The following is a 22986-nucleotide window of genomic DNA, read 5'->3' as shown; positions in this document are numbered from 1 at the left end:
ACTGTTCTTCTCATAATCTCTTATAAAAGTTTCTTCATAGTTTCCTAACATGTATAATATATGATCTCCATAATTCCTAGGAATTATTTAGGAAATTCATATTGCAGGCTTATTTGTGTTTTTTTTTTCTTGGAATTTTGACGAAAAGTCCTCATAAACATAAAAACAAATTCTGTAAAATGTAGTCGATCTCAAAACAGACATTTTTCAATAATCCTAGAAAAAACAAAATTTGAAATGTTGGGGATTTTTTATGATTCAGTTGACATTCTGGACTAGTATTTCATTACTTTTGATTTTTTTTCAATTATTCAAAAAATCGCCCCCTTTTTTAGTATTTTCGCCCCCCAATTTTGGTTTTTCACATTTTCGCCCCCTTCGGCCTGATTTTTGCCCCCTGGGGGGCGATTTCACCCACTTTGGGAATCACCGACCTAGACCATCCTCTTGCGAGCACAGTGGGAGGGAGCGACCATGTGTGGTGTGCACGCAAAATCCGCAATGTGCACAGCGATGAGCTTGTATCCACTGAAATTCACAATTCTCTGGAACATTTTGAATTTAAGGGCGATTTCGGATGTGTCTCGTGTTAGTTCAAATAAGATACAAATTCTCAGAGAAGTATTTTATTTCAAGTTTTTGCAATGTTCGAGAGGTACATTTGTTGCTTACATAAACACAATTTTACACACAACATCCCTGTGCGCGAATTCACCCCTGATCAGCAAGCGATTGCTTTATAAGAGAGAAGCGTTTTTACCACTACAGTGTATTTTTCATTCGTAAAATAAAAACAAACAAATGAACTCGAGTCTTCGCGTAGTTTATTTTTCTAATCTCGGAATTCCCGTTTCCGCTGCGTGTTTGATCTTACTATGTCCCTGGTCCGCCGACACGCCCATGCTCAAGCTGCTGCAAAGGCGGCTTACTTTTATAGGATGGTAAGGTTGTTTTTCTTCATTCAACATGTACTACTTTTGTTTCATAAAGGCAAACTCAATACCCTTCTTTCTTCATACCTATTTTCTGTTTGTTCCACCAAAGGCTCTATAAGGCACAGTAATTATTACTGTATAAGGTGTAATCAGGTAAATTAATTAAATTTTCATTTATATATATGTATATATGTATATCTACACTTCTGCCTTTTCGCCATGAAAAGCATTCAAATTCCAAGTCCAGATCTCTATGAAGGTAGCCCACCCGAATAAAAAATACAGTAGAAAATCCGAACGTTGTAGCAGTACTATATAGAACCATATTTTTACAATAGACACAATTGGCTTCTTTAACGGTGTTGAGATAATTCCATATTCAGAATCTGCATGCAAAACTGAGCCGAAATCCAAATTTTCATGAATTTTGGTGCCCGGGAACCTATTTAAAAATCAATTTGAAATTTGTATGGGAGCGATTTGTCGAATCACCCCTCGTCGCATTTTGTACTGGGCGGAGCTGTCAAGCAGTTGCCCAGCTGTCAAAAGGTGATTTCGAAAAATCTCTTCGAAATCGATTTTAGGTACCAAAATAAAGTTCTAAAAATCTGAAAAAAAAATCATAGTGGTTCAGAAAAAAGTGCTCTTTTGTATAAAATCAAAAAATCAAAACATTTTTCTTAATTTAAAAACCCAATTGTAAAAAAATACAAAAACAATAAGAGGTAATGTAGACACCATAACGTGAATTGCAAATACAGGTTGTTAAGTTAACTATCGTAACAATATAAAAAATATGTTTCTCCATATATATATATTTGCAAAACCATAAATTTTATTGTTAATGAATTTTTCTAAATTCTGATACGTGGGTTCAAATATACCTTACATTATATGGTACATGAATTATTTCAAACAATAAAATGTACCGTAAATAAATTATTTTTAATTGTTATTTTATTACTGGTTATTAGGGTGCCCCAAAATAGAAAAAGTGTCAAAAAGTTAACTTGCTCACCCTTAGAATGATAGATTAGAGTCCTAGCAACAATAGTTCCATACATGAAAACTCAATCAAAAAATATTTAGAGGTTGCACGCATCGATTTTATGAAAAATGGACGATTTTTGGTATATTTACCAAAAAAATGCTAATATGAGTTGAAAAATAAAAGAAATAAAAGTCATCAATCAAAGTAAATCGTAGTTCTGGGTCCCGCAAACAAAGTTTGGAGGGAGTTTGGGTCGTCAAAACTGATTTTATGTATTTGGCAAAGGTTAAAATATCAAAAAAACGCGATTTTTTTCACCAAATTTTCCAAAAAGGCTCAATTTATAAGGATTTTAAATCATGGGGTGGGACACTCATTAATATTGGCAGTAATATCCATTAATATTCGATTAATATCATATTAATTCATTAATATCGATGATGGACATCAAGGTTGCTGTGATTTTTCATACACAATGAAAATGTCATATGAAGGTAAGCTTAAAGTGTTATCTTAATAAATTATCGCAAAGAAAACTTTTCATTCAATTTTAGACTTATTCCTGATGATGATGAACCTGGGCGTGTTAGTGGAACTTATTCCTATTTCCGAAAGTGAATCAGAAGCGGTAACCGTTAGACTGGCACCCCGTCGTATTACCCAACAAATAGATAGGGTACGGATGTACTATGAAATATAAGCTTGAGATTATATATACCTAATTATGAATGTATGTTAAACAATACATAATCTTGCACCATGAAATAAAATTCCCACAGTTCCCTCGTTCTCCAGATACCGTTCAATCACATACCTTTCATCCCCAAGGTGTATCAACTGCCTCACCAGATTTCATTTCAGCAGAAAATAGATTCTGCAATCACCTAGAACACCCTGGCTGCACACGTTGATTAAAATCAGCTACAAGCATCAAATCAACTTATTACGGTTCTGCGGAATTTCTCCCAACAAGCATATTTCTCGACTCCCGTGGGATCGGCCGAGTTATGTCCAAATGTAAAACACCCTAGCTGAGTCAAATTTAAATGACTTGCACAAAATTAAGCTGACGGAGGTGCCAAATCGATTCCTCGTCGTAACCTTACCGGTAATTCTCCTCAAAATTGTTTGGTACCTCCACCAATACCAACCCCCCTCCCATCCTCCAGAAAGTTCAAACGTGTTGTTTTGACCGTATTGACAGCTAAAACATATATTGCTAAAACAATGGAAAATAAATCAATGAGCACTTGATAATAATTATAATATCGGCATTAATATCATTAATATTTCTAATACGAAATTGAGTGTCCCACCCCATTTTTAAATTTTTTTTCTGCGATTCACAATTCCCTTATTTTATAGCAAATTTTGTGTAGATTATTTCGGCTGAAGACAGTTTTGAGATATCTCCTTCATGAGTTGAGATATCGGCATAATAATGATAACACAATCAATGAAAAAAATCAGATTTTCTTGTGTTATTTGTTTTGTTCATTAGTTTCTATGACTACCATGCAAAAAAGCAAATAACAAGTTTTTGACATGTTATGTTATGCAAGTATACATTTTTTAAGATTTTCAGAAATAATTGGGTTACTTTGATAATTTTACATTGATTGTGCTTACCGGTTCAAAGAAAGACTAAAAAAGTGGCTCGCTGCGATATTTCAATAATATAAGTGATCGCAAGTCAGACAATCAAATTCCATATGTGAAGTTCTATGATATATTTTGAGTGATGTGTAGATCGCTCAACAATGTTTACCTTTTTCAAATAGATTTTGGTGCTCTTGTTAAGCATACATATAGGTTCTTTCTAGTTATACCAGAACTAATGCTCTAACATTGAAAACAACTAAAATGAAAATAAAATAGCTAATAAAAACTGTTAGAAAGAAAAATATAGTTTTATAGTTCCAGCCAATCGACATAAAAAATTAAATATGTGCATGAAAATTCAGGTATTTTCATGAATATAAGGATAGTATTTCTTCTTTTTATTCGCCAATTTTTGACTAAATCTAATTCTTTACACAATATTGATTTCTATTATATAATTTGACTTTAAAAGCAAACCATTAGCGCACATATTTGCAGCTAGGGTTGGATTTCAGAAAGCATCAGGATGTTTAGATTCCACTATTAAAAAAAAACAAATAAATAAAACTTAGTGACTAGCCTTATGTGTTACAAGAGGTGTTAACCTAAGAAATGCCAATGTTGAAATCTTTCTGCTGCGCTGCTTACTTGTTAAAACATAACTTTCAACTAAAATTACAAGTTTTGAATCGGTGGCTTCCTACTGTTATCTGATCAACAGATAAAATCTCAGAAAAAAATCTTTTCGTGTTCACAAAGCGGGTGTGAAAAGTTATGTTCAGTATGTGTAGATATAAAACGATGATTAACGACGCGTAGTGCGTCATCAGCATCATTGAAATCTCGCTCGAAATTTCAAAGTGATAAAACTCAGTTACCAAAGCGCAAATTCGGATGAAAATGTATCATCCCATATGCTCACTCGTGGTGAGTGTGATGATACTTTTTCTACTGCGTGACTGCAGAATTGTCCGTTTTTTATCACTTCAAAAACGCGAGGCAAACAATCATTGAAAATTAAAAAGTCAATGATTCCTATGAAAATTCTGTGATGCACCAAGTCACCTTAACTCTCAAAACATTTACATATTGTTACTGTCATGCAGTATGAATCAGTAATGATCAAAGCAATCCAATAATTCCTGAAATTCTTCAAAAATGTACACTTGCACGTTCTATAATGTCTAAAATTTGTCGTGTGTTGTTTTAATTGCATGGTAGTCATGAAAACTAGTGAACAAAATCGACTAACGTAAGAAAACATGTTTTTTTCATTGATTGTGTTATCATTATTATACCGATATCTCAGCTCATGAAGGAGATAGCTCAAAACTGTCTTCAGCCGAAATAATCTACACAAAATTTGCTATAAAATAAGGGAATTGTGAATCGCAGGAAAAATTTTAAAATCCTTATAAGTTGAGCATTTTTGAAAAATTTGATGAAAAAAATCGCGATTTTTTGATATTTTAACCTTTGCCAAATATATAAAATCAGCTTTGATGACCTAAACTCCCTCCAAACTTTGTTTGCGGGACCCAGAACTACGCTTTACTTTGATTGATGGCTTTTATTTCTTTTATTTTTCAACTCATATTAGCATTTTTTTGGTAAAAATACCAAAAATCGTCCATTTTACATAAAATCGATGCGTGCAACCTCTAAATATTTTTTGATTGAGTTTCCATGTATGGAACTATTGCTGCTCGGACCCTAATCTATCATTCTAAGGGTGAGCAAGTTAACTTTTTGACACTTTTTCTATTTTGGGACACCCTACTGGTTATGCATTTATTCAAATAATTTAGGAATGGTTCTCTTTTGTTATGTTGTATTGTTTTACATTACATAAACCATATAATGTTATATTATCTTATCATTTTCCTCCAGTTAATAGCATCTTAGGCTTACTAGATTTATTAGAATACGCTTTGGGATTTCCCCAGAGCGCTTTGAATAACCCTTCAAATAAAGGATCGCCCACGTCTAAGTCTGAGTAGTCTCTGATTGCATTAACAGTTGAAGCTTAGGCCCCCATGCCCCACCAGCCAGATAACCGGGTTTTGCAAACTAAACATTATTAGCGCCAACACTTTGAGTGGCATGATGGAACTATGCCGAGCGCGCTAAGTGTTATTAGACCACTAATGTAATTGCATGAAGTGGGTGACGAGGTACATAAGTATCATTACAGCGTGCTTAACCGTTACTGCAATATTGAGGCACCAGTTTGACTAAAGTTTGAAATACATAACAACTCATGAGAAAACTGTCAAGTTCGATTCAAATATAAGTTAGGTTGAAAAGCGAACCCGCAGACGAACCTTTACACGGAGAAACTGGAAAACTCAAAACTAGTACTTTGAAACTCAAATTTGAGTTCTTTTTCCTCTCCCTTTTCATGCGCTTTTTCTATCGTTGTCAGGGAGTGAAGAGAAAACAGACCAACTTTTGCAGTTCAGTGCGTCAACCCAACACTGAGTTTCTATAACAGTGCTCAAATTTGAGTAAATTCAACCTAGTCGAAATTTCGGTTGAGTGAAAAAAACTTAAAATTAGGTATTTTTTTTCACGTGGAAGCAAGCGGGAACAACCTAACATAAACATCGATTCTATCAACTCAAAATTGGCTTGATGCACGCAACCCCGAAGTTAGGTGGAAAGAACTCACTTTTGGGTAGTTTCGTCTCTCCGTGTATAGAAGCCATTTCAGCGTTCAGTCCAGTCCATATGTTAACGATGGCTCTACGTCAAAGATAAAGTTTGATTCGATTGTGGTCGAAGGCAAGTTCACATGAGAGAAGAGGAGACAACTCCCCTTAATGCAAATACATAAAGAATAGTGTTGAACTCATCCAGTGATTTACGGTAATCTGACCGGCGTCTTTTCGGGTTGACTTCGCGCTCTACATACCTAGCCCACCATATTTCTTGGATCGGCAGTTCTTAGGACATCTGGTTTACCACTGATTTAAGCATTTTTTTAACTTTAAATTGATGTTTCAACTTATTCGCTTTTTTCTCTTTTCTTTCCTTTGCATCAAAAAGGCACAAACATCAATAAAACAAAGCACGGAAAAAAAAATCTAAAACTGAATAGTTAAAAATGCACGGAAAAATAATGTTTCGGAAAAGTGAATGGTTCAAACGTAAGAAAAACAGTATAATATACTGTTACATAAAAATCGAATGTGAATGTATAGTAGCTACAATGTGCAAAGCTTTTAGTGAACCATTTCATTACAATACACTTTATTGTAGCTGGTACACTGTATGGTGCAGGAATGATTTTCACCAAACACCCTATGGTTAGTTTTTATTCGGGCAAGTTTTTGGATATTTTTCTAAGTACATATCTAATCAACGTTTCCTCCCCATCCGTGTTGATCGTAATAGGCCCTGACCAGGTGTCAAACAAAGAAGTCGTTCAATAAAAGGTATGTCAACTCCCAGGAAACTTTTCTGCCGCATTGACCACCTTTATCGACAGCCAACTCAGGATCTGACACTCCGAATATGTGCGGTCGGCTTCACCATGCTATATGCTATCCTAACTTCTTTATGACATGCAAAATGGAGCGGTGTTCTGTCTTTTTCCCTAATCAATATTTCCACCACCTTGTAATGACCCTTTGGACATGCACAATGATGTGGTGTGACAACCTCGTTAGAATCCCAAGATGGCCGCCACAATGGCCGACTTTTGCATATACTCACGACTTTAAGTGCGCAAATATCATAAATACCGACACCAACACACCGGATCTTCTTATTTTAAACGTATGACAAATGAGCAAGAACAACATAAAAATTACACTGTCATTGGTTGGTTAAATCTTGAGATTTGAGTTGTGGTTCAATGTTAAATTGGGATTTATGGACGATCGTCCTTAAAGGCACTCAATACCTCATTTTTGGCTTTTTCCCGCATTAATATTTCCACAACCTCTTTATGACCATTTTTGAGTGCACAATGAAGCGGTGTGTAATTTTTCTCAGTCAATGCTTCAATATCGGATTTTTCCCTAATTAATATTTCCACAACCTCTTTATGACCATTGTGACATGCCCAATGAAGCGGTGTGCAATTCTCGTGTGCCAATGCGTCAATGTTGGCTTTTTCGCTAATCATTATTTCCACAACATCTTTATGGCCATTTTGGCATGCAAAATGGAGCGGTGTGTACTTCTGTTCAGTCAATGCGTTAATGTTGGCTTTTTCCATAATTAATAATTCCACAACTTCTTTATGACCATTGTAGCATGCCCAATGAAGCGGAGTACAACTCGCGTCAGACAATGCGTCAATGTTGGCTTTTTCCCTAATCAATATTTTCACAACCTCTATATGACCATTCTGGCATGCAAAATGAAGCGGTGTGCAATTCTCGTTAGTCAATGCGTCAATATTGGCATTTTCCCTAATTAATATTTCCACAACCTCATTATGACCATTGTGGCATGCCCAATGAAGCGGTGTGTCCTTTCTCTTATTCATGGCGTTTATGTTGGCTTTTTCCCTAATTAATATTTCTACAACATCTTTATGACCATTCTGACACGCCAAATGAAGCGGTGTATAGTTATTTTCATTCATTGCATTAATGTTGGCATTTTCCCCAATTATTATTTCCACAATCTCTTTATGACCATTTTGGCATGCCAAATGAAGCAGTGTGTTTTGTTTATGAACAAAAGCGTCAATTTTGGCCTTTTCTCTCAATAATATTTCCTTCATCTGTTCTTGACCATTATGGCCAGCCCAATGAAGCGGTGTGTAACTCGCGCCAGTCAATGCGTCGATATCGGCTTTTTCCCTAATAAATAATTCCACAACCTCTTTATGCCCATTCTGGCACGCCAAATGAAGAAGTGTTTTCTGAATAAATGCGTCAATTTTGGCTTTTTCTGTCATTAATATCTCTACCACTTGTGTATGACCATTGTGGAATCCCAAATGAAGCGGTGTGCAATTCTCGTCAGTCAATGCGTCGATGTTGGCTTTTTCCCGAATTAAAATTTTTACAACGTCTTCATGACCATTTTGGCATGCACAATGAAGCGGTGTGTACTTTTTTTCAGTCAATGCTTCAATGTTGGCATTTTCCCTAATTAATAATTCCACAACTTCTTTGTGGCCATTGTGGCATGCCCAATGAAGCGGTGTGCAATTCTCGTGAGCCAATGCTTCAATGTTGGTTTTTTCCCTAATTAATATTTCCACAATCTGTTTGTGACCATTTTGGCATGCAAAATGGAGCGGTGTGTACCTCTGTTCAGCCAATGCGTTAATGTTGGCTTTTTCCCGAATTAATAATTCCACAACTTCTTTATGGCCATTGTAGCATGCCCAGTGAATCGGTGTGCAGTTTGCGTCAGTCAATGCGTTAATGTTGGCTTTTTCCCTGATTAATATTTGTACAATCTCTATATGGCCATTTTGACATGCAAAATGAAGCGGTGTGCAATTCTCGTTTGTCAATGCGTTAATGTTGGCTTTTTCCCTAATTAATATTTCCACAACCTCTTTATGACCATTGTGGCATGCCCAATGAAGCGGTGTTTCCTTGTTTTGGTTTATTGCGTTTATGTCGGCTTTTTCCCTAATCAATATTTCCACAACGTCTTTATGCCCATTCTGGCATGCCTTACGGAGCAGAGTGTTTTGTTTCTGAATGAACGCGCCTATTCTGGATTTTTCTCTATTCAATATATCCACAATCTCTTTATGACCATTATAGCTTGCACAATGAAGCGGTGTGTACTGTTTTTCAGTCAATGCTTCAATGTTCGCTTTTTCTCGAATTAATATTTCTACAACTTCTTTGTGGCCATTGTGACATGCCCAATGGAGCGGTGTGTAATTCTCGTGAGCCAATGCATGAATGTTGGCTTTTTCTCTAATCAATATTTCTACAACTTCTTTGTGACCATTTTGGCATGCACAATGAAGCGGTGTGTACCTTTTTTCAGTCAATGCTTCAATATTCGCTTTTTCCCGAATTAATATTTCCACAACTTCTTTGTGGCCATTGTGACATGCCCAATGAAGTGGTGTGCAATTTGCGTCAGTCAATGCGTCGATGTTGACGTTTTCCCGAATTAATATTTCTACAACCTCTTTATGACCACTTTGGCATGCCTGATGAAGCGGTGTGAAATTCTTTTCAGTTAATGCGTTAATGTTGGCTTTTTCCCGAATTAATATTTTCACAACTTCTTTGTGACCATTGTGACATGCCCAATGAAGCGGTGTGTACTTTTTTTTAGTCAATGCGTCAATGTTGGCTTTTTCCCTAATCAATATTATCACAACCTCTATATGACCATTCTGGCATGCAAAATGAAGCGGTATCGAATCATTTGTGTCAACAGCGTTTACGTCAGCACCTTTACCAAGCAGGAACTCCACAACACGACAGTTTCCTTCAGATGCACTGAGATGTAGAGCTGTATAACCTATACTATTCTGCGCATTAACATTGGCACCATCGTTTATCAATCTCCCAACTTTTTTAATTATTCCTTCCCAAGCTACAATGTCAAGATCAACTAAATACATTGATAGTGCAGGCAATTTGTCAATTTGCCTTATTAGCATTTGCTTCAAAGAGTCATAACCAATACGAAGAACTGTCCATAATGCATCGTCAATTTTCCAGAGAAAAGGATGATTTTCAATCAAATTTTCAATTAAAATGTTAACAACTTCTGTGTGTCCTCCGATCACAGCTAAATCCAGAGGAGTTTTACGTTCGTTTGTCGTTACATTGTACCGTATGCCTTTTTGTATTAGCATTCTCGTCATTTCAGCATCACCATTATTACAAGCTATGTGAAGTGCATTCCATCTGTTTTTGGTTATGGAGTTCATGTTTGTGCCTTTATCGATCAAAAAATTTGAAATAGCCATCTGTTTGTGATGAACCGCATAATGTAGGGCTGCCCATCCCTCTGTGTTTCGAATGTTTAAGTCAGCTCCTTTTCCTAGCAATAATTGTACTAAATAAATATGTCCGCATTTTATGGCCGAATGTAAAGGAGTTAGACCACCATACTTAACATCGGGATGTACTTTACAGTCATCGATCAAATAGGAACATATTTTGTCACTGCCGTTTTTAATGGCAGTTTGAAGCATTTGGACCTCACTTGGCCTGAACAGAAATTTTTTTGAAAGAACATATTTCAACAACTCTACAGCATTACTTTCACAAGCCCAAAAAACGACATCTTTAAAATCGAAGGACGTCTCTTGTGCGATTTTCGTTACAAACAATTTGATATTTTTTTCAATAATTCTAATGAAAAATTGTCTTATTCCCTGTTTCACGCTCAAAATATTTTTAATAATGTTCTTCAAGTTAATGAAATGATCCCACAGAAATGTCGCAACAAAATACTCAGCATAAGAATGATGAGAAAACGAAAATTTACCGTCAACAAAATTCAGTAAAATTGATTTTTCAAACTGGTTTTGTTGATTTTTCAGAATATAGTCCCATTTTTTCATGTATTTTGGGTTTTTTAGGATAAGTTTAAGCTCACCAACATCAAGAAACTCTATTGCTAGCAGTTGATGATCAAGATGAAATCCATCAAAAATTTGTTTATTCGTATCGACTTTGCCAATGCCATGACAAGCATCCTCTATTTTTACTAGTAAACAATTTTCTATGAACATTTCGTAAATGTGTTCAACTTCGTAAAACTCCTTTTCTAAATAGCTTATTTCATCTTGTTCATCGATCATACTTGTTTCTTTGAATTGTTCAAAACGCTGTTTGTATATTTTCGACATCATTTCAACCATCAATGGAACTCTGCACAAGCTATAGAATTTATCAACCAAGAATTTAGAATATGTGTAAAATTTGAAATCCTCACCACTCTCTTGTTTTTCTTTCCAAGACTGTGTGAGGTATTCAATAATGTTTTCCTTGCTGAACGCCTCTAAAAAAAAGTATCCGACATTAATCTTAAATTCTTCGAAAAACTCTTGCAGTGGATTTTTCTCATAATTTCTTACACTAATGATAATCTGAATTTGTTTTGATGTGAACAATAATACTAACAGTCTATTTATTTTTTCAATATTTTTCTTATGTATTTCGTCATACCCATCAAACAGTATTATAATAGGTTCATCAGACTTATTTCCCAAAGCGTTCTGTATCAGCCTAATATTCTTGTCAGATAACACAGTTTTAAAGATATTCAATGATGCTTCATTGACGAAAGCTTCCGTAGAATATTGTAGTCTGTTTAAGTAAAATAGGTAAACAGTTCCTGACTTCAGTTTTTGAAGTTCAAAGGCAAGGTATTGAAGAAGTTTCGTTTTACCTACCCCAGGGTCCGCCGTCAAAACTAAACACTGATACTGTGAAAACTTTAACCTCAGATTTGCAGCAAATTCACCATCTGTCATTTCCTCACAAGTTTTGTTAGATAGAGATACCCTATCGTCCATTCCATGTTCATTTTCTGGTGTATTGTCATCGAAAGAACAAGATTCTTCTGAATTAGGACTTAAGACAGCTGTTGTGCATCCATCACATTGAGGAGCTTTTAAAAATTGTGGTTCGTCGATAACCTCATTTTCAAATTTTATCATTCTGGTAATATATAACAGATTCGTATCATTCAATTCTGGATACGATTCTGCGATTCTCAGCCGTAACTTGCTGCAATACTGCGAAACATATTGCTGATTTAAATATGGTTTGGAATTACCTTGTTCGCTTTTTAGTGTTGCTTCAAAATGATCATCTAAATCCTTCACAGCATCTTTATAATGGTATTCGGTCAGCTTACCTAAAACATCAGGTTGCACCCACATTCTCATCCATAGGTTCAATTCGTCGATGATGAATGGTTCCAATTCATCCGGTTGATCCACAGATAAAGCGAGTAGCTCAAAAAATTGTCTCACATCAGATGCCTCCGCATAGAACAATACTGAATGGTGTTTGGTCCGTAAATCCCTTCCATCAAAAAATTTCTGCTTCAATGTAACCACTTTATCCATGTCACTCAATTCAGCTTTCAGCATTCTATACAATTCAGCTTTAGGGACTACATCATTATTGAATGTTTCTTTGAATGTTAGCTGGCCATGTGCAGTCGTTGTCAAGATCAAACCTAGAAGATCTTCGTACTTTTTCAAATAATCAGATACAACCCCGTTGCGAAAAAGATTTCCGATGGCATCAGCTAGATGTTTGAGATCCACTGATAGAAAATTTTTAGCACCATATTCTATACCTTTGATATCGAGTTCTAGTGGTTTACCAATAGGTTTAAAATGCTGTAGCTCTGATTGAAGCTCTTTGTACAATTCAGAAATAAAAATCAGTGATTCGTCAAATGTTTCTGTGAATCTTATTTGATTGTTTCCCGACTCCTTCAAAACATCTTTCAAATATGCTTTGTACTTTATAAGTTGATCGGCAATGATTCCTTTAGTGAAAAGTTGCTTAATAGCGTCGTTTAGGGAATATAAATCTTTGTTGGTGTATTCCACGATTGATTGTATTGTAGTTTCACTCGGTATAAGTAACTTTTGGGTTGCTCCATCAGATGTAAAGCGAAGATATTCATCTACATATCGATTCTTGATTGTCACGTAATCTTCAGCAGTTTTCAACTTTTCATCTAGTTTTTTGTTGGTGAACAACACAAAGTTGGTTTTGCCTTTGAACCTGTTTCGAATTATCATGTACGAAGTGAAATATTTGTACAAACTGAAATCTCCTTTCTCCCGATTCGCTTTTGGAAGCAAGCCATTGAGATCTATCCTTGAATCTTTGCCGTCGGCATGTTTTGATTGTAGAAAAGTCCATTGCTTGGCTACCTTATCGTACAGTACCACGTCATCAAACTTATCCGCGAGTGTCAGTTCGTAAGCCAAGTTGAAATCCTTCCCTTCTCGTGCCAGTCTAAGCAAAAGAAGTTGGGCTAACTGCTTTTGGTACACATCACCATGTGTTCCAGACTTGATGCTGCTTTCGTACACCACAAGTGGTGTAATTTCCGGATCAATGAGTTTCGGGTATGCCATTCTGGATCTGAAATGAAAAAAAAAGAATTACTAAATCATTCAGCATCTTTGTTTTACCATCACACCGGAAAAAGGTAAAAGGTGTGGTAGCGATCGGTCGTATTTATCCAAACTCCTGATGTATTTTTTCGCCGATGAATGGGATGAATAAAAATCCAGGTAAAGATCAGTGTTTCAAACTTACCGCCCTGATCAAAATCATAAATCATAAATCCAACGAAAGTGCACATTTTTGTGTCTTTATCAGCAGCGGAATCCAGTGCTTCTGGGCACCAGCCGAATCCATCTTGCCACTTAAAACTGCGGCTTCTGTCGGTGGCTCATGGATGCTTACCTTTTCCAACTGTAAGACCAACGGGCATAGCATGCAACAATTGAGACCTTCAAACGTTCTTTATCCAGCTTGGGAATTCTCTCTTTGCTTTCATAATCTCACCTAACCACTCAGTACTCACTATAGATTGAAAACATTAATACATTTGAACTACTCGCGTGTACTGATCTGGTTTGGTGAGGAGTACTGTGAACAACCTTCGAATCCTGATTCGATTTCTACAGCTATGTCACCGAAAAAGCGCAGAAGGTGCAACATGTCGTTCGTCGCATAACCAGTTCAGATGGTAACGAATCAATGTGTAATATAGTTTGCTTCCGCAGCAATAGAAAAATAAACTCAAACTCAAACAATTATGAAAAATGATAAACGGTGGATCAAAAACATGACAATGTGTTTTCATTAGTGCACCGTCCTAAAATTAACTGGAAATTGTATTTTTCTGGTGAAATTGTCAAATTTACTAGCAGAAAGCACGTGCGCTTTCAAAATTCGAAAATTTTAGCGTATACATTTGCACATCGTACTAATTTGTTGTACGATTTTTGAACGAAAGTCACATTTGTTTTGGTTTTTGGTTTCGATGTAACAGGATAATGTCAAGAATGTAACTCAACCCGAATTTGACAGTTCAGGAGCATATTACACGAAAGCTACCGTGGTGACATTAATGTAGCTTCTACAAACTAAAGGTTGCATTACGATGTCTGAGCAACCAAGATTCGTACTGCAAATATAGAACAGTTACGAGTAGTCTGAAGTGAAATGTCTATGCAATCTTTATTATTTTTCTAAAATATTTCGTAAGGGGCTGTCCATTAGTTACGTAAGAGTTTATGGGGAGAGGAAGGGGGGTTTGAAAAATCTTACGCGCCACACAAAATATTTGGTTTTTCATACAAAAAATCTTACAAGAGGGAGTTGGGGCATCTAAAAATGGCATCGAAGTGCTACTTGGGCATCAATACGGTTTGTCGTATCATTAATTAATAATCCAGTTTTAAATAACACGTATAATAAGAAAACGATACACGGTTAAACTCTGAGAGAGAGGAGACAGCTGGCTTCGATTGCATGCTACTTAATGTCAAGGAGGACCTGTCTCAAACTGTCACCACGAACCGAGCTGAAAATCGCACATTGATGGTGTTGAGTGGCCAAATATCCAAAAGATCTTATTAAAATTCCGCTATGTTTGTTGCAATTCAAAAAGATTAAATATTGATGATCAATTTTCCTCGAGCAGCGCAATGAATCCATTTATTTTCCATGCTCTGTCGCAACAAACTCAATATGCGAATAATTTTTGACCAATAATATGTTTTCAAGCCATTGTGCGGCGCACAAAGTTGAAACAAGAAGCAGTGCTGAAAATTTCATTTCGTCATATCTAAATTCAATCACATACAGCTCATCTTAGAAGCTGAACCTGAGAATATGGTATATGAAAAACTTGTGTGGCTAGATCAGTTCTGCAAGAAAGTCACGGCGGAAAACCGTTATTTTTCGAATATTTAAGCTAAATGTCACGGACTACCTTTGAAAAATGCCAAATGATATTCACCGTGAATATCATTGGCATTTTTCGAAGGTAGTCCGTGACATTTACCTTAAATATCAGAAAAATAATGGTTTTTCCGTGACTTTCTTGCAGAACTGATCTAGCCGCACAAGTTTTTCATATACCATATTCTCAGATTCAGCTTCAAAAATGAGCTGTAGGTGATTCAATTTAGATATGACGAAATGAATGTTTCAGCACTGACAAGAAGTAAGAAGAAGACATGCAAACATCGTGTCTATCAGTGAGCTGTCTCCTCTCTCTCAGGTTAAACTGATATATGATATCGTTGGCACGGTAAAGGCTGGGTATGCTGCGCAATTCAGATCCCATTGTGATCCACTAGCCTCTGCCCAGCAAATCCTATCCCTACCTCCACGCGGTACCGGCCGGAAACTAGGAGCAACCTTAGGGAAGATCGGGTAACCAACTCCGGTGGGAACTTTGGTCGTAGGCTGACAGGGAAGGAGGGGGGGTTTGCTTCGGCAAACCTGAGCGTCTGTTCTCCAGGAGGAGCGGCTCACAACAGCGTCTGATCCCCATGTTAGGGGTGGCTGATCTACGTCCGAGTGCCAGGGAAGGACTCTAAGCTCAACTGTGCACTATGGTCCTCCGGAAAGTAGGGGGTTGGTGTCAGGCCCTACGAGCCAGCCGTAAAAAACCATTGTAACGGAAAATCAGCAACAGAATAATACGAACCGAGACCAACGGCTATCAACGACGCAGCCGAGAACACCATCGGGTACGTGGAACGGAATCGACGGAACGAATGGTTCGACGAAGAGTGCAGAACGGTTTTGGAGGAGAAGAATGCAGCGAGGGCGGTAATGCTGCAGCAAGGGACTCGACAGAACGTGGAACGTTATAAACAGAAGCGGAAACAGCAGACCCGCCTCTTTCGGGAGAAAAAGCGCCGCCTGGAAGAAGCGGAGTGTGAAGAAATGGAACTGCTGTGCCGTTCCCAAGAAACACGGAAGTTCTATCAGAAGCTCAACGCATCCCGCAACGGCTTCGTGCCGCGAGCCGAAATATGCAGGGATAAAGACGGAGGCCTCTTGACGGACGGACGTGAGGGGATCGAAAGGTGGAAGCAGCACTTCGATCAGCACCTGAACGGCGTGGAGAACGTAGGCACGGAGCTCACGGCAACGGAAGAAACGACGACGCCAGTGCAGCGGAGGACGGAAATGAACCAACTCCCAGGCTGAGGGAAGTTAAGGATGCCATTCACCAGCTCAAAAACAACAAAGCAGCTGGTAAGGATGGTATCGCAACTGAACTCATCAAGTGGGCCCAGAAAAGTTGGCCACCTGTTTGCATCGGCTGATAGTCAGGATCTGGGAAACCGAACAGCTACCGGAGGAGTGGCAGGGCTGGAATTCTCATCAAATTGTAAAAACGCAGTGAGCCACTGGCTGCGCGCATTCAATACAAACGAATGTGCTGCGTACGGATGCTCATTCTCACGGATCTTTTGCTCTTTGAGGCGCACTGCGTTTTGGCGCAGTGCGTAATGTATCTGTTTCACGCAAAGAGTAAAGGACACATGATGCACGCATACTCATTGCGCTGCTCATTGCGCAGTTGGTATGACTGAAATCACAGACAAACGAACGTAACACTGACGAAAATTTCTTCCTATATATCTCAGGATCCTGACAACTTACAGAGTTGGTGTTTTCGGCATAATTATTAGGCTGGTCAAGGACCTTCTGGTAATGGGTAGTTTGATTCGGAATTCTTCCATTAGGCGGCGCTAGTGATCGAACAAATTTTATATTTCATATATCTCAGGACTCTGATCAATTAGAAAGATGGTGTCTTCGGCATTATTGTTTGGTGTTGTCAAGGGCTTACAGTTCATGGACAATTTGTTTCGAAATTTTGCCACTAGGCGGCGCTAGTTACACATTTGCAAGATCATAGAAATGATTGATTTTTTTCATTAAGTATTCAACATGCTGTAATTTTGTTTTCTTTGAACATATTCAAGTTAAGTCAAATGTTTTACAAAGACCAATATGTTAGCCGTAAATGTGCAAAATTTCATTTCATTCGGTTCACTAAATTCTGAGATATAGTAGTTTAATGAAAATTACTCAAATATGAATCATTTAACTAGAATCGCTCTAACTTCATGTAAAATTATCCAATCAAGCCCAAATTTGTACCATTTAGAGCTAACTAGTTGTGCAAAAAGCGATGAAAATTTGAGAATTTTTGGTGCACTTCATAAAAAGTTACAGCTTGCTGAATATTTTTGCGATAAATAATTAAAGTTGCATGCTTCTACTCATTTTTAACTAGCGCCACCAACTGGTAGAATATTGAAACAATTTACCAATCAACGGAGAGGCCTTAGCCAACCAAACAACATTGCCGAAGACACCGTCTTTCTAAGTGATCAGAGTCCTGAGATATATGGAATATAAAATTTGCTTGATCGCTATCGCCACCTAGTGGAGGTATTTATAATCAAACGGCTTATCACTAGCAAGACCTTGACTATTCTAACAACTTTGTCAAACACACTAACTATCTAAGTAATCATGGTGCTGAGATATACGGTATGACATTTACACAAGTGTCACATCTTGTTGTCTGTGATTTCTGTTTTGTCAGAGACAAACAGACGTAATACAGACGAATTTTTCATACCAAATATCTCATGATCGTAATAACTTCGAGAGTTGATGTCTTCGGAAAAAATATTTGACTGGTTAAGAACTTACCAATTCTGGCCAAACATGTCTAAAGGTCCTATCTGCACAAGAGAGGCTCTCTTTGGTTTCCCTCTCTTTCGTAAATATCTCAGCTGTTTATTTGTATTTTGATTGTCTCCTTGCATTGAACGATGGTCAAAACAATCGTCTTTTGATTTGTACTGCAAAAGTAGTTGAAAAGTGTACCATTACAGTGCAATAATTGAAAGAGAAAGTGAACAAAGAGAGCCTCTCAAATGCAGATAGGACCTATTGAAATGTTTGGCCTGATTTATGATTCGTTTGATTAAAAATTCCTCCACTAGGTGGCGCTACAGAGCAAACAAAATTTATATTTTATATATTTCAGGGTTCTGATCACTTAGAAAGATGGTGTCTTCGGCAATGTTGTTTGGTTGGTTAAGGCCTTTCAGTTGATTGGTAAATTGTTTCAATATTCTGCCAGTAGGTGGCGCTAGTTATCAAATAGAAGAAGCATGCAACTTTCATTAATTATCGCAAAAATATTCAGCAATCTGTAACTTTGTATAGAGTGCACCAAAAATTCTCAAATTTTTATCGCTTATTGCACAACTAGTTAGCAGTAAATGGTACAAATTTAGGCTTGATTGGATAATTTTACATGAAGTTGGAGCGATTCTAGTTAAATGATTCATATTTGAGTATTTTTCATTAAACTACTATATCTCAGAATTTAGTGAACCGAATGAAATGAAATTTTGCACATTTACGGCTAACATATTGGTCTTTGTAAAACATTTGACTTAACTTGAATATGTTCAAAGAAAACAAAATTACAGCATGTTGAATACTTAATTTAAAAAATCAATCATTTGCATGATCTTGCAAATGTGTAATTAGCGCCGCCTAGTGGCGGAGCTTCGAAACAAGTGGTCCATTTACTTTGAGCCTTTGACTTACCAAACAACATTGCCGAAGACACCAACTTTCTAACTGATCAGAGTCCTGAGATATATGAAATATAAAATTTGTTTGACCTCTAGCACCACCTGGTGGTGGAATACTGAATCAAACGATCCATAACCTTTAGGCCCTTGATCAGCCTAACAACTTTACCGAAAACATCAATTTTCAAAGTAATCAGGATCTTGACAAATATAGGAAGCAAATTTCGACAGTGTTACGTCTGTTTGTCTCTGATTTCACTTCGTTTCGCCTCACTCATTGTCATTTTACTTTCACACTCTTTCACAGTGAGCAGAACAAATAACGCAGTGTGTAATGGCAAACTGCTCTCTGCGTGTGAGTTTGCTCGCTGCGTTCTTTTCATTTCTCATTGCGTAGCCACCTGCTCTTTGAGCTTTGCGTTTGAAAACTGCGCATTGCGCGCAGTGAGTGAGCAAATGCCAGCCCTGAGTGGAAGGAAGGGGTAATCTGCCCCATTCACAACAAAGGCGACCATTTGGAATGTGAGAACTTCAGGGCGATCACTATTTTGAATGCTGCCTACAAAGTGCTATCCCAGATCATCTTCCGTCGTCTGTCACCTAAAACAAATGAGTTCGTGGGAAGTTATCAGGCCGGCTTGATCGACGGCCGGTCGACAACGGACCAGATCTTTACCGTACGGAAAATCCTCCAGAAATGCCATGAATACCAGGTCCCAACGCACCAACCTGTTCATCGACTTCAAAGCGGCATACGACAGTATCGCCCGCGCAGAGCTATGGAGAATCATGGACGAAAACGGCTTTCCTGGGAAGCTGACTAGACTGATTAAACCAACGATGGACGGTGTGCAAAACTGCGTGAGGGTTTTGGGTGAACTATCTAGTTTATTCGAATGTCATGTAAACACTCAGTCATGCTGAATTACATGACATATAATGGAAGTTTACATGATATTTTATGACTTTTACATGATATGTAATGTAAACTTCTGTGATATCCCACGCTCCAATTATGTGCATCATATGTCGCGGAATTTTACACTCATTTTTCGATCTGTTTAGCTCACCAGGCGGTGGTGCCGTTGGTGACGCTTGCCGTTAGTATGGGAAAATAACAGAGTTGCATGTCTTTTAACGATCAACGATCGATCAATTCTGACTATACATGTCAATGGTTGCTCCTCCGTGATTGATCTGAACTGGTACCAATTGCACTGAGATCCAACTGAATAAGAGGCTGGGACATTCCACTTATTCTCAAAGTGCAATTTTAGCAGCTCATGCATATTTGATCAATAACGGCGCCGGCCAAGTCCTTATAGTCAGCTGGGAAGGGAAAGGAATGTTAGAGTGTACTGGTTGTTGCTACTAGAGACCGAGAGCACTCTGCGTCCCCACAACCCGCACGGACTGGGGTATTTTTAGACGGAAAGGATGGAAGATCTGGGAGTCACCGTTGGGTCGGTGATGCGATCCATGGATAGGGGATATTTATAGTGTTCGTGATAGATTGTGTGGTGAATAAGGTGAATAAGGTCAAGCGGCACAGCACGCTTTGGTTGCATAACTTATAGGCGTTATATATACACTGTGCTGTGAGTAGAAGTTGGAAGGGAGGGAAACGACTTTTTTCAATTCGTTTCTGGTTCTAGCGATGGCTATGAACATATGAATATACATGAGTTGTATATGTAGAGAAGAGAGAGCGAAAGAAAGTGGATAGAAAGATACAAAGTAGGATGAAAAGGACGGGCCAGGGATTGAACCCATGACCTTCTGCATACGAATCAGAAGCGGTAGCCACTAGACCACCAAGCCCGGCTCGGAAAATAACAGAGTTGCATGTCTTCTTGATAAAGTAGTCTTCGATCAAACTAAACAGTAAATAAGAATTTATAAGAAATACGTTTTTTCTTACACTCATTCGATCACCAGAGGTTCATATAAAAAATGAACCTCTTTGGCTTGCATAAGATGCCGTTCAAACCAACGGGTGCAAAATCATTGCTGTGAACGGCGACTTAACATAGATCAGCATGACAACGCTGGGATAAATAATATTCTCGCTGTCGTGGACTGCTGGATACTTACATGCAATATTGTGTAGTTTCAACGCTGAATACGTAGTGTTCGAACCGCAATTGACTGAACTTTCCACCAGTTTTTTTTTTTTGCTGTCCGGTACGAAAAACACTTTCTTTGCAACAGTCTTCACAAAACTGGCACTTGCCATACAAACCAAACACTCATCGATAAATTATTTTGATCTATCTTATCTTGCCTTATCAATTTGTTTTCCTCTTATCTTCTCGCCTGGCATTACGTTCCATATGGGGCAAAGTTTGCTTCTCCACTCAATGTTTCACGAGCATAGTTGCCATACTATCATAGTTGCCACACGATTGGGTAGTTAACAGTGCTTACATTACAAAAAGATCTTGTAGGGTAAAAACACTAGACTTCACCCCCCTAAAATAATGCTCTAATCTTTGCCACTTCATACATAAAAAATGGGATTTGTATGGAGGGGCGAAGACTAAAGAGCTGGCAAAGTCTAGTGCTTTTACCCTATCGATCCACGCATTTACCGCTATCTCTCTTTCCAGCTAGATATCATATGTAGGCTTATGAAGCTTATCAACTGGCTACAAAATACGCAGTAGAAAATCTTTTCTTGGAATTTTAACTCTACCCCCCTTGTGCAGTGTTGGAGAAGTTCAATAATTTACCCGGACTGATAACGATAATCTTCTAATTTGCGGTTAGTAACCAAGGCTGTGAACCAATTCGCTTGTTCGTTTAACCTCTAGTTAAAATTTTACACTTCCATGGTTATTTTGCGTCGGGTTTGAAAAAAAAACTCCACACCCTCCTTCTTCTTCTTCTTCTTTATGGCTCAACGTTCGCTTTAGAACTTGGCCTGCCTCTCTTCAACATAGTGTTCTTAGAGCACTTCCACAGTTATTAATTGAAGGGCTTCCTTTGCCTGCCATTATTGCATGAATTTGTACATTGTGAGGCAAGTACAATGATACACTATGCCCAGAGAGTCGAGAAAATTTTCCCGACCGGAACGGGAATCGAACCCGCCGTCTCCGGATTGGCGATCCATACCCATAACCACTAGGCTAACTGGAGACCCCTCTCCCAAGCATGCTTATGTTTGACAGTTCGATAGTTTTTTTGCAGGATTTAAATGGCTACGCTGTCTTCAATACGCACTAAAATTTAATACATGTAGGTACTAATTTGACGAATGAATACAAAGATTGGTCTAGATCACTTACACTTACTGTTCGTTTTTGGTCTTAGGTTTCGTTCAATCATTTATTTAGGTAAGATCAAATTCATGATAAAACTGAATCATCAATTTGCTGCCATAATACTCGATTTGCAGCTGCAGTTCTCCAACGTTGGTCACGCCCAACGCTCGCCAGATCACGCTCCACCTGGTCCGCCCATCGTGCTCTCTGCGCTCCACGCCTTCTTGTACCAACCGGATGCTTAGCAAACACCAACTTTGCAGGGTTGTTGTCCGGCGTTCTTGCAACATGCCCTGTCCACCGTATCCTTCCGGCTTTGGCCACCTTCTGGATGCTGGGTTCACCGTAAAGTGCAGCGAGCTCGTGGTTCATCCTTCTCCGCCAAACACCGTTTTCCTGCACACCGCCAAAGATCGTCCTTAGCACGCGTCGCTCGAAAACTCCGAGTGCTTGAAGGTCCTCCTCGAGCATCGTCCATGTCTCGTGTCCGTAGAGAACCACCGGTCTTATTAACGTCTTGTACATGGTACATTTGGTGCGGGGGTGAATCTTTTTCTACCGCAGTTTCTTCTGGCACGATTTCCACTGATGATGCGCCTTCGTATT

General features: G+C 38.1%; 2 protein-coding genes across 10 annotated transcripts in view; one reads left to right on the top strand and one right to left on the bottom strand.

Moving 5' to 3' along the window:
- Positions 1-22986, top strand: part of LOC115263576 (bromodomain-containing protein DDB_G0270170) — a 446118-nt gene that overhangs the window by 347137 nt on the left and 75995 nt on the right. The window lies entirely within an intron of this gene.
- On the bottom strand, positions 611-21545 carry LOC115267657 (uncharacterized). The gene is made up of 2 exons (XM_062844907.1): positions 21209-21545; positions 611-13595 (listed from the first exon to the last, which is right to left on the bottom strand). Exon 2 carries the CDS (start codon positions 13586-13588, stop codon positions 7403-7405), a length of 6186 nt encoding a protein of 2061 aa, XP_062700891.1. The 5' UTR covers positions 13589-13595; positions 21209-21545; the 3' UTR covers positions 611-7402.

The sequence above is a fragment of the Aedes albopictus genome, chromosome 1 (assembly GCF_035046485.1).
Source record: "Aedes albopictus strain Foshan chromosome 1, AalbF5, whole genome shotgun sequence".
Taxonomy (NCBI): domain Eukaryota; kingdom Metazoa; phylum Arthropoda; class Insecta; order Diptera; family Culicidae; genus Aedes; species Aedes albopictus.
This window is presented reverse-complemented; position numbering and strand designations above follow the sequence as displayed.